This window comes from Herpailurus yagouaroundi, unplaced genomic scaffold (genome assembly GCF_014898765.1).
Source record: "Herpailurus yagouaroundi ecotype Mexico unplaced genomic scaffold, PumYag 202, whole genome shotgun sequence".
Taxonomy (NCBI): domain Eukaryota; kingdom Metazoa; phylum Chordata; class Mammalia; order Carnivora; family Felidae; genus Herpailurus; species Herpailurus yagouaroundi.
The window spans coordinates 669,946-685,865 of NW_024412433.1; the positions used below are offsets into that span (position 1 = coordinate 669,946).

The 15,920-nt window shown below is 52.9% G+C and overlaps 1 protein-coding gene across 6 annotated transcripts in view; it reads right to left on the minus strand.

Moving 5' to 3' along the window:
* Window positions 1-15,920, minus strand: part of SNED1 (sushi, nidogen and EGF like domains 1) — an 89,840-nt gene that overhangs the window by 4,217 nt on the left and 69,703 nt on the right. For 4 of the 6 annotated variants that reach the window (XM_040450406.1, XM_040450408.1, XM_040450407.1 and 1 more), the window contains 5 exons: window positions 15,251-15,364; window positions 7,304-7,420; window positions 6,704-6,791; window positions 1,997-2,080; window positions 1,108-1,153 (listed from right to left, as the gene is read on the minus strand). In XM_040450406.1, the coding sequence (XP_040306340.1) occupies window positions 1,114-1,153; window positions 1,997-2,080; window positions 6,704-6,791; window positions 7,304-7,420; window positions 15,251-15,364 (443 nt within the window). In that variant the 3' untranslated portion in view covers window positions 1,108-1,113. Of the gene's footprint in view, window positions 1-1,107; window positions 1,154-1,996; window positions 2,081-6,703; window positions 6,792-7,303; window positions 7,421-9,099; window positions 9,553-10,369; window positions 12,634-15,250; window positions 15,365-15,920 lie in introns of those variants that run through there. The other 2 variants (XM_040450411.1, XM_040450409.1) reach the window with 2 other exon arrangements.

The window sequence follows — 15,920 nt, forward strand, 5'->3', positions numbered from 1 at the left end:
AGGCTTGTTGAGAAGTCGGCCCGGGGACGGCTGCCAAGGCCGCGCTGTGCGGACCCCAGCCTCGGCTTTCCCCGCTTGGCTGGGGTGGATGCACTTCCTGTGGTGGCGCCTCCCCTGCGAGGCTCTTTTGCTTCTGCTTGTTTGGAAAGGCTCTGAGAAACATTCCTCCTCCATCTCCTCAGTCCATAAGATGGTATAGCCTGTGCTGAAGCTGCCTGTTCCCTGAGGTGCCTCACTTTCCTCTCAACACCAGGAGGATGGACTCGGGAGGCTCATTTATGGAGCAGGAGGAGTGAGCTGCCCGGGGTGGGGTGGGGGTGGGGGGGGTGTGCCACCTTATTCCTGGTGACGCTCAGCATGGGACTGATCTGGGCTGTAGACAGGTCTTCGTGGTTCAACCCGATATGTCCCTGTTAGGAAGACTTGGACAGAGTTTATGGGTGGCGAGTAAGCCGGGTGGCGTGGAGTTTCCAGGGGAGTTTGGGAAATGCCAGATCAAACAAGAATAGGGCTAGAGAGTTTCTTCCATTCCAGGATTCCGAATGCTCAGGATTTCTGCGTCCATTGGGAATTGCCCAGTGAGGGAGTCGTCAGGACTTCCCCAAAGTTACGTGATCAAGGTCCCTCACCCCATTTTTTCTTTCAACGTATCGCCATTCACGGAGTCTGGGAGCCCTCCTTTGAACCCTGCGCCCCTGGGTCTGCGTCTCTCCAGGCCCCTCTGACCACCCTCCCTTCCCAGCTCCCCACCTGCCGCCACCCCTCACGGCAGCCCCCGTCAGTCCTGCCCCCTGCTGCTGCTGCTGCTGCTGCTGCTGCTGGGGGGCTGGGAGGGGTTTCTCCATTTGCTTGAGGTAGAGTGAGACTCGTGCTCACCCCCAGGTGCATCTCTACCAGGTTTATGTGTATTCGGAGGCCTTGGGTATTTGTTTTTTCTCTCCCGTTGTAGCCCCCTCAGAGAGTTCTGAACCCCCTGGTCTGGGGGTTTGTAACAGGGTACAGCTGGGCCCCGAGGACATGGCAGCCCTCCCGGAGCCCGCCTGCCGGGCCAGCCCCTCCGACCTCCCAGCGGCTCCACCAGCCACCCGGCCGGGGTGGGAAACATACCTGTACCTAAGATTTCTTCAGTGTTGGACTGTTGTTACTTTGTTTCCTGAAATAGAAAAAGGCGGTTTAACAGAAAAGAAACTGTGTACCTGGAGCCCAGGCTGCCTGCTGGGGTCCCTTCTTTGGCTCAGGTATATTCCATTTTGGGGAACACCGTTAGCGAGGCGCTGATGCAGAGACTAGCATTTTAGTGTCTGTGCACCCACTTGACCGGCTGTGAGTCACGGGGAGGAGAAGGAGAGTGGAAGGGACAGGGACATATTTGGCCAAGCAGGTGTCGAATTGCACACTGCGGTCTTTCCCTGACAGTAATGCAAAAGCTAAGGTGTGTGGTTGGTTACTGGTTGGTCTGTCGGAGCGACTGGGGTGAGGACTCTTCTGTTTGGGAAGCATATAATGTACTCGGGCAGTACATTATGTAATAACTCCTGTGAGTCCCTGGGGCCCTTTGGGGAAAGAACCTGGCTGTGAGTAAATAAAAAATAGAGATTTACTATATTTGCAGTTACATATGTGCACCTGTCAGTGATGTCCCCTGCTTCCCAATTCACAGGTACTGTGTGAACCACAGGTACTGTGTGAACATGCATAACCAGAGACCCTCTAAGCACCCACCGTGTGACCCCCAGCACCCACTGTGTGGTCTCCCCCGCACCCACCATGCCTGGCTTGACCAATCTGTGCGTGTTCAGGTGCACACGTACGTGCACACAGTTTCTAAGTGGAGTGTCCATACGGGGCTGGACATTTGGACAAACACACGAGACAGCCTGGCTCAGCCCACAGGACTGTGGCAGCCCACAGCGCTCTGTCCCCAGGGCCACCTTTGCCCCGTTACCCTGTGAGCTATACGCAGAACACCGTGTGGGCCTCCTCCCTGAGATGGCACCTGTTCGGGGTTTTCTTGCCGCTCGTGCTTTCACAGCTCTCTTTGAAGCAGATGTCCTGGTGCACCTTGTAGACTCTCTTATACCTGTGTCACAAGAAAGTTCTGTGAAGCCAGAAACTAGAGCAGGATGTTGCCCAGCTGCCTCACCTAGGCTTCATGGGCCCGCAGTGACTGTGCACGTGTTCGAGGGACAGGTCGTTATTTTCTAAATAAAACTTTATCTCACGTGGATGTAATAAAATGTCCAACATAAAAGTCATACGATTAAAAAAAAATGGACTGCCCTGAGGCATAATTTACATAAGATACACCCATTTTAAATGTGCATTTTGAGAAATGTGGGCAAAAGAACGATATTAAGACATGAGAGGAGAAATTTCAAGCACGTGTTTTGCTGAAGCCTTGATACAGTACGACTTTTCTGTCTTAGGGGCAGTTCTTGGAGAAGTTTGAGAGCCTTGAAGATGCAGGTGCTTGTCACGGACAGCGTAGACTCCAGCCCTGCCTCCCATTTATTAACTTGTCTACTTGGAGTGTGTGTCTGGAACCTAGGCCTCAGTTTTGTGTGAAACGGGAATTATTTGTGTTACCTCTCACAGATTTGTAGACAATAATGAGCAGGAAAGTGTTTGTTGTTAAAGCTCTCAAATGTCAGAGCTGTTGGAAAGGGAGATCCAGGGAGTGTGATGGGCAGACCTCCAACTCATGTTCAGTCTAGGAGAGCCCTTGGGACTTAAAGCCTTTGGTTAAGTCTCTCTCACACTTGTGGCCATCAGGGAGTAACAAGATCTGGAGTGAACCCCCCGATACGAACAACCGGAGAACTGGACAAAATGTAAGCAGCAGTTTTCAGATGTTAGAAAACATACAGTGCAAGACTGTGGTCCTTGAGACAAGGGACATATGAAATGAGCCCTGTAACCCCTGAATTCAGTCTGGAGGCATGTTTTGGACTGCACTGCAGGGTGGCGGCGGGGGAGTGGTGCACTGCAGTGTGGTGGCAGTTGGGGGGGGAGGCGCGTGGGAGCCAAGCAGTGGTCACACTGAGTTGAGGGAACAGAGGTGAGAATTGAGGAGGTAGAGGCAGCTGTGGTCTGTGGGGCAGAGCACTGGGGAGGAGGGAGCTATGTAGAGGACGAGCTGAAGCCTGGAGAAGGGTCCCTTTGAAAATTAAGCTGCGCACACATGTGGTAGAGTCCCCTGAGGCTGGGCAGGGGGAACTACCGAGAAGCTGAACAATTGAGCTAGCGCAATCTTCTATCCATAAACTAGAAGCTCCAGAAAGACCATGGCTTAGAAGGAGGGAAAATGAACACAAATCACCCTAAAACAGCCTTCAAAAAGATCAAACTAAAATCAGCTGCCTTGTAGAACATAACTAAGGTTCTTGGAAATACACACACAAAAAACTTAGCACTCAGTAACATAAAGTTCACAATGTCCAGCATCCAACAAAAAATTACAAGACATTCAAAGACTCATACAAAGTATCAAGAAAATGTGACCCGTGAACAGCAAACAATAATTGAATAGAAAGACACTCCGACGGGAGCGCAATGGCAGGAAGACCAGACAAGGACCATAAAACGTGTCACAGATTTGCTCCCATATGTTCTGTGATCTGAAGGAAAACAGAAGCAGTGAGGATGGAGAGGAAAGACATGTGAAAAGACTGGATTGGATTTCCAGAGATGACGAAGTGAAGATTTTGCTGAGTGAGTGGGATTGATGGCAGGTGAGACCGTGCGGAAGGAAAGATCATGGAGCTCAAAGGCACAGCTGTGGAATCGATCTACAGTGAAGTAGAAGAAAGGCTGGGAATGATGAAAAGCACCTTGGGGAGCTGAAGGGACTATGTCAGTCTAGCACCTGCATGATTGGAGTCACGGGACAGGAGAGAAATGGAGGGACGCTGAGAATACCTGAAGAATAAGGGCCCGAACCCCAGAGATCCAAGAAGCCCAACAAACTCCTGAGAGCAAAACCATGTACACGAGCACGTCCAAATGCAGCACGCTCAAGTTTCCCAGAGACGGTAGAAGAGAGTAAGAGCGGCCGTGGGGGGTGGGGGTGGGGGGGTCACGTCACACGGGGGGAGAAGAGTGAGTGCAGCCTGGGGCGCCTGGGTGGCTCAGTCCGGTAAATGTCCGACTTCGGCTCAGGCCACGATCTCCTGGTTTGTGAGTTCGAGCCCCGTGTTGGGCTCTGTGCAGACAGCCCAGAGCCTGGAGCTGCTTCGGATTCTGTCTCTGTCTCTCTGTCTCTCTCTCTCTGTCTGCCCTCTCCCACTTGAGTTCTGTCTCTCTGTCTCAAAAATAAATAAGCATTAAAGAAAAAAAATGAGTGCAGTCTTCCTGAGACCATGCAAGTCACAAGACAAGGAGGGGCCACTCTAAAGCGCCAAAAGGAAAAGCCCAACTGTCAGCCAGGAATTCTACATTCAGCAAATACATCCTTCAAAAACGAAGGTGAGGGGCGCCTGGGTGGCGCAGTCGGTTAGGCGTCCGACTTCAGCCAGGTCACGATCTCGCGGTCCGTGAGTTCGAGCCCCGCGTCGGGCTCTGGGCTGATGGCTCGGAGCCTGGAGCCTGTTTCCGATTCTGTGTCTCCCTCTCTCTCTGCCCCTCCCCCGTTCATGCTCTGTCTCTCTCTGTCCCAAAAATAAATAAACGTTGAAAAAAAAAAACAAAACAAAACAAAACAAAAACGAAGGTGAAATAAACCCTTTCCAGACAAAAGCAGAGAGAGTTCATCGCCAGCAGGCCTGCACTGTGAGAGGGGCCACAGGAAGTTGTTCAGGCAAATGGTGCCCGAGGGCGTCTTAGGTCTGTAGGAAGGAATACCAGGTGCTGGGGATGAACACGGAAGGGAGAACAAGAGACTTGACTCTCAACAGGTTTTAAAAAGGTAACTGTCCTTTGAGAGCCGGCACACCATACTGTATGGTTCAGACTGTGGAAGTAAAGCGTCCGGCTACGGTCGTTGACGGCCTGAGGGGAAGTGAGCCTGCCGTAGCCGGAGCCTTCCATCATCTGAGCTCGTGTGGCAGCAGTTAAAGGTATGTTGTGCTGAGTTGAAAATGCATATTGTGGATCCCATAGGCATAGTCACCACAGAACATTCGACCGAACAAGTATTACCAGTAAACCAACTGCAGTGGTAAAACAGAATCCTAAGAAGTAACTGGTCCAAATGTAGGCAGGAAAAGAGAGAGAAAGGAACAGCGATCGGATGGGACAAATAGAAAACGCACAGCAATATGGTGGATTTAAACCCAGTCACGCCGGTCATCACGGCAACATGTGGATGGTGTAAACACCCCAGTAAAGACCAGAGGCGTCAGACTGGATGTAAAGCGAGACCCCCACGTGCTGAACACGAGAAAGTCACGTCCAGGCACGTGGTTAAGGTGAGAGGACGGAGAGCTGTTGACAGGTGGGTGGGCCTAGCAGGCACCGGTGTCTCTGGCTCAGTTGGAAGGTGGGGGACGCTGCAGGTTAGGGCTGCTGTTGCGCAGAACCAAACTCACACGGTCTGCGCACGTGGATCCACGGGCGCCAGTGCAGCTCAGCACCCCTGTAGCTCCTGCCGTGTGCGAGGCCTGGCTTCCTGTCCACGTTCAGAGCAAACCTACCTGGCCTTCCCGCGTCCCATCCAGAGTGATCTTTAGACACGTGACCGAACAGGTCACTCCTCTGCTCGGCATCCTCAGTAGCTCCCCGTTTCCGAACACGTGCCAGCGTCCTTCCAAGGGCCTCCAGGACCCTGCTGGGTTCCTGCTGGCCCACCTGACCACCACTTCCCCTGGCTCCCCTCCAGCCCCACTGGCCTCCTTGCCGGTCCTCAGACAGGCAGACATGTTCCTGGCTTAGGGCCTTGGCGACTGATATTTTGACTTTCTGGAATGTTCTCCCCTCAGGTATCCCTCACCCCCTCCGTGTCTGTTCAATGTCGTGTTTCCACGAGGCTTCCCCTGACACCCTGTGTGATGCTGCAGCCGGCCCCTCCCCGTCCCCCAACCCTGGCTCTCCTGGCCCCACCTGTTCATCTTTTCCCCAGCCCTACATAACATGCTCCTGCTGCTGGTGTCCTGTCTCGTCGAAAGTGGAAGGATCACGAGGGCAGGACTTTGGCCAGTTCTGCTCACGGGCATGTGCCGAGTGTGTTTGTTAACCAAACACATTGTAAGTATGACCCAAAGGGCCACAGGGTGTTAGCAAGAAAGGTCCTGTGAGATGAGCCAGGCCAGCTCTCCCTCTGCAACCCATTTTACAGATGGGGAAGCCAAGGCATGAACGTCATGACCTAATGGCAGGACGGAGACTTGCGTTCTCCTGTGCGGTTGCTTATCTTTCCTGGGGGCTCGGAGGCAGAGAGGAGGGGACGTCATTTCCTGACATCGATGTACATGTTGCCCTGCCGTCCAGTGAGGGGGTGGGGTGATGCCACTCAAGGGTGCGGGAGAGGAAGGTCCGAGGGGTCAGGAGCCAGGGGACCAGGGTTTCCTGCACGGACTCGACAAGCTATTCAGCCGTCTGCTTCAGCTTCCTGATGTGTTACATGGAGGGAAAGGGTGCAAGCCCCTGTGTGACCTCAACCCCCAGACCTCCTCGGGGCTTCTAAGGGTGGGTGAGCTGGGCTTTGTGAAAGCACCTCTGGAAGCCGGGAACTTTCCACAAATGTGGTGAGAGCGGGAGAGAAACTTACACGTGGTGGCAGGCGCCTCCTTCCCAGACGGGCACAGCCTTGGTCTCGGAGAAGAGCCTAGTGCAGGGCTGCGGCACCTTGGTGCAGGCTGCCGGCACAGAGGGAGGGAGAGGGCCGAGGCTTGGCACTGAGGTCGCACCCCTCCCACAAGTGCGGGGTTGCCCTGGCCCCTGGCAGCCCCAGGCTGTCGGCTCTGCCCGGCCACGGGGCTGAGCAGCTGCTGTGGAGACTTGGTCCACGCCCCCCCCCCCCCCCTTCAGTCCCAGATTCTTCTTAGTGGGGGAGGCCGGTGGCTCTTCCCCCTCCTGCTACCACGTCTGGCTCTGGGGATGCTCCATGTCCCTTGCTTTCTGACTGTCCCCAGCCTCCCCCGTTCTCTGGGCAGCACCCCTCACCCTGGTGCTTCGGAACTCACTGCGCCTCAATATCCCTACCCGGGCACCGGAGTCTGGGGCACCAAAGCTGGGCCCCCGTCCTGGCACCTGGAGGTCGGAGGTCCTTGTGGCAAGCCCACCCTGGGCCCAGGGTTCCCATCACAGTCGGCTGTGACAGGTGATTTGAGACCTGGGTCCCCACAGGAGGGAGCGGCCCCCGACTTACCCAGCTCACAGCGTCTGCCTTTGAACCCTGGGCTGCAGTCACAGCTGTGGGTGTCCACACCTGGCACGCAGGTGCCTCCGTTCTGACAGGGGTTTTCTGAACAGTTCCCAGGAGTGTCTGCGAACAAGCCATGAGCAGTTAGTTGCCGGGACCCCAGAGGAAGGGCTGCCAACGTTGCCCCGTGGCTGCCTCCTGCCGTCCGCAGCGCTCCCGGGCCCTGGGGGTGGTCCGCTGTCCAGCGGTCCGAGAGCAGAGGTGGGAAGGTTGGCCTCAGTGTGCTTGTCCCTGACCCTGCACCTCCAGGGAGGGGGATGACTCTGGGGCCCGCAGTACAGAGGCACTCCAGCCCCGCTCCGGCCTGCGGTCCCTGCCGCTGCCACCCTGCACTTGGAGCCCCCTCCTTGTCCTCCAGTGCCTGTCCCCAAGCCCCCAGCCAGCCCTCTGCAGGCCTCCATGCCGCACTGCTGGCGGCTGGAGGCAGAGGGTGTCGGTGCTGCTGCCCGGGAGGGCCAGGCCCGGCTTTTTCCCTCAGACCTGCCTTTTGTTTTCTTTTTCTTTAGCTTTGTCAAGACGCCTGTTGTTTTCCTTTTTAACTTAAAAAATTGAGGGACACGAAAGAGAGAACTGTGCGCAACCACCACTTCCAGTAGCGGAAGGCCCGTCCCCTCTGCATCTCCTCCCACGCCCCCTTCTCAAGACCTCCTCGCGGCTGGGTGCTGACCGCAGGCCTCACACCTCCCTTGGGCCCTCCTGGCCCTTGGGGGCTCTGTGCTGGCCGGTTCTCATTCCTCACTGTATCTACGCCACTTTCCCTCCTTCCTCCCCTGACTCTGGTCTGGGACTCGTCTTCTTGCCCTTCCTGGTGTGCTAAAGGTGAGTCGTCAGCTTTTACGAGAAAGTTTTCTTGTTGAAAACTTAGAAATCTGTAAAATGCCGAGTATGAAGAGCCCCATGAGCCATCGCTCAGCTTCAGGGATCTCTGGTATCTTGCCAATCTCATTTAATCTGTTCCCATTTCTCACTGAAGAATTTTGAAGCAGTTCACAGAAACCATTTCACCTATAAATATAGCAGGTGTCTGATACGTACAGATTTTTATAAATTTTTACGTAAGCACAACGCTATTTCTGCGAAATCAGCAGTAGCTCCTTAGTACTGTAAGAAATCGCAGTCCTTGTTCAGGTTTTCCCTGATCATCTTAAAAATGTCATTTCCAGCTGGTCTGATCTAATTAGGAGTCCTAAGGACACACTGCCTTAGTTTGATGTATCTCTCTTTTAATCTGTAACTTTTCGTCTTTCCCCCATCTGCATTTATTAAAGAAACCAGGTCATTTGTCCTGTACAATCTCCCTCCTGGACTTTACTTATTGCTTTCTTGTGGCACGAACTCCTCTCCGATCCCCACATTTCCTGTAAACTGATCATCAGAGAGAGGGCTTGATAGGGTTCGGTTTCAAGTGGTCTTTGCAGGACTGCTGCCCCCTTCCCCCTTCGCTACTCCAGGAGGCGTGTGATGTCTCTGTCTCCAGTTTTAGCGATGTGGGGATTGATCACTGCTTCAGCATCGGCAGCCTGATTAATCCAGGAGAAAGTTCTGATAGGCTCTGCACCTGACGGCTTGAGCGTCAGGAGATCTCGAGTCCCAGTTCCGTGATCTCACTAGGGCCGCATCTGACCCCAACTGTAACTCTTCTCCCTTCCTTGGCTGGAAGGCCTCCTGTGAGGACCTGCTTTCCCTTGCCCACTGCCTGGTCACCCTGAACTACAGTCCACATAGGCCAGGCCAGACAGATGCTTCATTCCTGCCCTTTATTTGTACACTTGCAGAGTAAGCATTGGTCCCCAGCCAGCTCTAAAAGGGACCAGCACATGGTGCTTGCTCTCGGTGCCATCGTCAACTCAGGGATGCTTCTGTATTTGATGGGACTCAGTCTGCAGCTGCCATGAGTCTTCGGTTATCCAGATGCCCCGGTTATCCGTCCTCTGCCTGTGGGAGCCTTTCAGGTCTGTTCTTGTGCTCAGGAGATAAAACCCCAGTTGTCTTTGAAAGCTTGCTTGTTTTACAAGTATGTCCTGGGTGTATTTTGTCCATATTCTGCTTCAGTCTTGGAATCAGCCGCTTCTCCAAAGACCCCTGGTTCCTTTAATCGGAGGGTGGCGTCTAGAGCCCACAGTCTGGGCGGCCAAGGTGCTCACTGCTCCTGGGGTGTCAGTGCTTCAGGCCTTTTCAGTGGACGGAACTAGGAACTTAGATTTAAAAATAAAAGTAAACAAATTGTGAGTTTATATCAATATTTAGTTAAGAAGGGAAACACAGGGATTTTACTTCTTTGATTTTATATTGTGTCTCTCTCCACTGCAAATCTTGGTGGCATTGACATAATTATTTTCGTTATCCCGCGGTGTACGTGTAACAATTCTAAATAGTACCACTGTGTCTACTGACATTGAGATCATTGAGTACAGCTTGAAATTTCTCTCAATTCTTCTCATAATAAGAATTCTTCTTATTAAATATATCCTTCTAGGAATGAATAGTCAGAAGGCTGTTTTTAAAATCACTTGAAATGATACTTTTTTCCGGTCTGGTTATGCCATCAACATGGTAAATAGGTTTATTTATTTCAGTTTGTTTTCAGTTATTAGGTGTTGCTTTTTCTGTGTGTCATTTGGGAAAAAAACACTTTCTTCGTTCTAAAATAAAAACTATAAAGACACATTCAGGGAAGTCTAGCATCCACCACCATCCCTTTGCTTCCTTGTTCTTATTTCCTTCCTCATACAACCATTTTTGTTAGTTTTATTTCTTTTTAAATATAAGAAAATAGGTGTGTTCGTATATCCCTTCCCCACTTTTCTACAGAAAAGAGATACTGAACACACTGGTCTACACGTTACGTTTTAATAATAGCTTTATTGAGATATAATTTAAATACCATACAGTTCACCCATTTTAAGTGTGTAGTTTATTAGTTTTTAGCATATTCAGAGGTAGGTGCATCCGTCACGACAGTCAATTTTAGAGTGTTTTTGTCATTTCAGAAAGAAACCCCACATCCCTTAGCTGTCATCCCCCACGCTACGCTGGTACCCCCAGGCGGTCACCCCCTCTACTCGCCTCTCCTCGCACCCCCAGTCCCAGGCAGCCACTGACTCTGCTTTCACAGTGGAGTGCCCTGTCCCGGACTTTCGTGTGAGTGGAACCATGTTATACAGAGTCTACTGTGACTAGCTTCTTTCACTTAGTACGATGTTTTCAAGGTCTACCTATGTCGTAGCCTGTGCCAGTACTTCTTCATTCCTTTTTATGGCCGAATCATGTTCCACTGTGTGGACCACGTTCCGTGTATCCGTTCGCCAGTTGGTAGACATTTGGGTTGTTTCCATCTTTTGGGGATGGTGAATGATGTTCTTATGAGCATTCGTGCACACGTCCCTGTGTGGGCATCTGTTTTCATTTCTCTTGGGTACATACCTAGGAGTGGTGGAATTTTCTGGGTCATATAATTCGGTTCAGCTCTTTGAGGAACTGCCGGGCTGTGTTCCCCCCAGCCCCGCCATGCTGCACCTGTCTTCCCTCAACCTGCTGCCCCTGCCTTCCCCCGACGCACTGCACCTGCCTTCCCCACCACGCGCTGCACCTGTCTCCCCTCCCCTCCACCCCCCCCGCCCCGTGCTGCACCTGCCTTCCCCCGTCATGCTGCACCACTCTACGTGCCCACCAGCAGTTTCTCCACATCCTCACCGGTGCTCATTGTCATCTTTTCGTTCTAGCCATCCTGCTGGTATGAGGTGGCATCTCACTGGTTTTGACTAGCGTTTCCCTGATGCCTAATGATGCCAAACATCTTTTCATGGGCTTCTTGGCCATTTGTGTATCTTCCTTCTAGGAATAAGTGTTTAGATCCTTTTGTCTGTTTCTTACTAGGATTATCTTTTATTCAGGCAGAGTCATTCTTTATATAGTTTGGATACAAATGCCTTTCAGGTATATGTTTGCAGATATTGTCTCTCATTCTCTGGGCTGCCTTCTCTCTGATAACGTCCTTTGAAGCACAAAAAGCTTTATATTCTGATGAGTCCAATCTGCCTTTTTTTCTTTTGTTGCTCAGGCTGTTGGTGTCTATCTAAAGTCTTTTGCCAAATCCAAGGTCATGAAGATTTACCCCTGTGTTTTTTCCTGAGAGTTTTACAGTTTTTGCCCTTAGATTTAAGTAGTTGGTCTGTTGGATTAATTTTGTGTATGGTGTGAAGTTGAGGTCTGACTTCATTCTTCTGCATGTGGACGTCCAGGGTTCCCAGCTCCCATGTGTCGAAAGCTGTTCCTTCCCCCATTGAATGGTCTTGGCCTCCTCGTTGAAATCAGTTGACCACAGACGTATGGGTTTCTTTCTTGGCTTTCAGTTCTGTTCTGTTGGTTATAAGCCTGTCCTTGTGCCAGTATCACACTGACCTATTACCGTTGCTCTGTGGTAAGTTTTGACAACGGGGTGTATGGGTCTTTCTGCTTTTTAAAGATAGTGTTTGTTATTCCGGGTCCCTTCCAATTCCATATGGAATTTAGGCTCCATACACCATGTCCATAGATATTTTATGGCAAGCTTACGGAACATGGCAGTGCGCAGGCCTGTGTGGAGCCCGTGAGCCTCTGCCAGCTACCCTCACCCTTTGTGATCGGGACACCAGGCTGCAGAGACTGACTGATGTTCGCTCCACTCTTGGGCAGCTGAGGCCCTAAGCCTGCAGGTCATGCAGCAGTGGGATTTTCACCAGGGCACTGCCCACTGTAGCCTCATCTTGTGAAGTCAGCCCACTGAATCCCGAGTTTATTGTGACCTATGCACCCTTTAACAGAGGTGGCTGTTTTGAACGGGGTGGGGAATGGGTATGGCTGCACTCTGGGGTGGTGGCAGTGGGAGGCTCCCACGTGATGATAAGTCACAGAGTAAAGAGGTGTAAGTTCTGCCCTTGCTGCTGTCACCCGAGGATGGAGACTGCCTGCCTGTCTCTGGTATGCAGGGGATAAAACCGGGAGAACCCCCAAATCCTGCTGGGGTGAGAATTTGGAGGAAACAGGAAGAATTTGACTAGCCTCAGTGGCCACTCCAGACCTCTGTAGGGGCAGGTTATGATCTTGGGGATCCTCCTCCTCTCCATGAACTTTCCCTGGGAGCTCAAAGGTGCACCCCTAACCCAGAGAGCTGCCTGGTGAGGAGACACCAATCAAGAGTGTTAATTGTAGTCTTTGGGTGTCTAGGGCTCTCTGGGGATCCTCCTTTCCTTGAGAAAGAAAAGTCTAAGAGCTTCCGGAGAAAATGAGCAGATATCCTACAAGGAAACAGGAATAAGATTGACACCCATTGACAGCAGTGCTGGACAGATGACAGGGGACTAATGTTTGAAGAACTGAAAGGTAGACAACCTTTGAACCTCGAATTTTATACCCACTCAAATTGTCTTTCATTTTTTTTTTTTTTAATGTTTTTATTTATTTTTGAGACAGAGAGAGACAGAGCATGAGCAGGGGAGGGGCAGAGAGAGAGGGAGGCACAGAATCTGAAACAGGCTCCGGGCTCTGAGCTGTCAGCACAGAGCCTGATGCGGGGCTCGAACTCATGAATCGCGAGATCATGACCTGAGCCAAAGTCAGACCGCCTAACCGACTGAGCCACCCAGGCGCCCCTCAAATTGTCTTTCAAATGTGACAGCTACTAAGAGCATTTTCAGGCATGTAGGGCCAAATCCCAAGTGCTTTGTGGGACTCCACAAGATGGTTATAAACTTAAAAAAATTTTTTTTTTAATGTTTATTTATTTTGGAGAGAGAGACAGAGACAGAGACAGAGACAGAGCACGAGCAGGGGAGGGGCAGAGAGAGAGAGGGAGACACAGAAACTGAAGCAGGCTCCGGGCCCTGAGCTTTCAGCACAAAGCCCGACACGGGGCTCGAACCCACAAACCATGAGATCATGACCTGAGCCGAAGTCTGGCACTCAACCTACTGAGCCACCCAAGTGCCCCTGGTTATAAACTTGTATAGAAAGACAGAAGACCAAGAACAGCCAACACTGAAGGTCGGAGTGAGTGGGTGGGCCCTGAGGGATAGCATGTCTTACCAAAGATAGCGCCATTAAAATCGTGGTGTTGGCTTCAGGAAGGCAAAACAGTGGAACAGAGCGGTGGACCCAGAGCCTTTGGTCAAGACCAATGAAAAGACGCTTGACCGTATCCGCATTCAAGACACAAATCCAGATCCCAAGGGGTGTGCTTCATCCCCATTCCACTGGCAGAATCTGGAAACCCTGCCAGATCAGTTTTAGAGAGACTGGCTTAACCACACTCTTGATCATAGCTGGAGGGAGTATGAACTCACGTCCCCACTCAGAAAACAGGTTCGCACTCTTGAGTGACTTGGGCTTTCACACATCCCAAGCCCAGCATTTCTGCTCTTGCACGTGTGCCGGGGGAAACACGTAGGAACTTGATGGTGACGCTGCCAGTGACAGCCCAACACGACCCAGGTGCCCTCTGGGCAAAGAGTGGACAAGGCTGTGGCGAATTCACTCGTGCGTGAATGAGCTGTGGCCACGAACGACAGCTCTGACCGACCTTACTGACGGTCCGGGAGGATGTGCACGGCAGACACCTTGTAACTAAAAAACCTCAACTGTTGAGGCAAACGTGGGTATGTGTGAGGCCCCCTCCCCACCGCCCACCCTGCAGCAGAGCAAAGGGACTTAACACGGAGTCCAGAGGCATGGCTGGCTGGCAGTACGACAGCGAGATACAGGTTCCTGTTCGTGTTCTAGTTCACGGGTCGGGTTCCACATCTAAAGGTCACTCGTTATCTTAGCAAAAGGTAACTTATTAAACTAAATAAAAGGGGCTGTCATGGTCCCCAGATAGGTGTAACAGGAACCAAAAGCCACAATTAACTTTGCACACCTCGGGGATGTTGATGATTTTTTTTCCTGTTGATCACCTGAAACCTCCTTTTGCCCCTCCCCCGCCTGCCTGCATTGCTCTCGTTAGCAAACACTGCAGATTGCAGTGTCGTCCGGGGCCAGCTTGAACCCCCGCCTTGAGGAGGAGCGGCAATTCACGTCTCTCTGGTTCCAGAGTTTTATGAGACGCAGCGTCTCATATTGAAAAGGTCTGACTAACACAGACCCTCTGATGACACGGGTGCTTATGTCACTTACAAACCAACAGCAACATAATTTTTACTTTACTCTGCACCCACCTCAACTAATGGGGTCATGCAGACCACCCTCTCGGGGCTCCTCGGGCTGAAGGCAACTCCAGGCACACACACCCTCTGGCGCAGATGCCCTTGATGTGTGCGGGAGTCCTTGGGTCACCCGGGGCAGGCCTGCAGGCGAGACGCGCCCTCGGAGGCGGCATCTCGGGCACTTGGCTCACCGTTCCCGCCTTCCTTGGGGTCTGGTTGGTGGGAGGGCCCAGCCTGGGCCTGTGGTGTGACTTGGGAGAAAGGGCCGCTGGGTCCTGCAGGAATGGTCCCCAGAGGGACCCAGCCCCAGGGGTTAGAGCGAGGAGGAAAGGTGGGGCCGGGGTCTGAGTTTGGGTGACGGACGTGTGTCTCGGAGCTGTCCCGGCTGCCCCTCCGGGACTTCTGCACCCTGCTCAGCACGGTCCTCTGGAGAAGCAAGGGCTGTGCTTTCTGTTGGGGGGGGAAGGGGCTGCCCTCCAGGGCAGGCCTGGGTCGTTTGGGTGAGTGTGCTCCCAGCCTGTCCTCTGTACACAGAGATGTGGGCGCCGCGGCCCGTGTGGTGAGCTTCGCCCACCCTTTCCAGGACGGGGTGTTTGGCTGCTCCTTGGGCAGCTCTGTGTCTCCCGCTTCTTCCCTGTGGGCGGCCCCCTCCTCACCTCCGGCCCTAAGGCCCCCTAAGGTGGTCAGCTCTGAAAGTCCACTCCTGCTGACTTACTTTCCATGTCCTTGTCGCTGCTGCGTTCAGGGAGCTGGAGGGCCAGGCCGACCTGCTCAGGCGCCTGCTTGGGGGCCTCCTCCGTGTTCTCGAGCTGCGCCAGAGCCGTGGGTTCTAGGAGAAACGAGAACGCCCCGGTGTGCTGACCACACAGCCTGCTGCCTCATGCCCAGGATTGTTCTTGGGTGTCCTTGAGCTGCTTCTCTCCCTCAGGGTGCAGGGATGTCCGTGGTGAGCGCTCGGTGCCCACTTCCCTGCTGCCCCCTCCCCCACTTGGGCAGAGTCCCACGGGCCCCTGCACTCCCTCCAGCAGGAGAGCTTTCCTCCCTGTCCTGCTGAACCTCACAGCTGCTTTGGTGAAGGTCACCGGTGGCCTGAGGCTGGGCCGAATGTCCTATCCAACCCGGTGGCCCCATCCCTCCAGGTGGCTGATGCTGTGCTGTCCTTCCTGTGGTCAAATTCTGCTCTCTTCTCTCTCCACCCCTGCTTCTGGAGGGCTGTGGTGCCTTCTCCACCCCCATCCACCTTCAGGCGGACCTTGTACTTGGCCACCCCTGTGTGTAAGTCTGCTTTTCTGAGGGGTCCCTGCCTGTGTGCTTAATGGCTTTAGGAGGGTGTCCAGACCCAGCCCAGCCTGCGCAGCTGCCCAGACACCTGCCCGGGCCCTTCC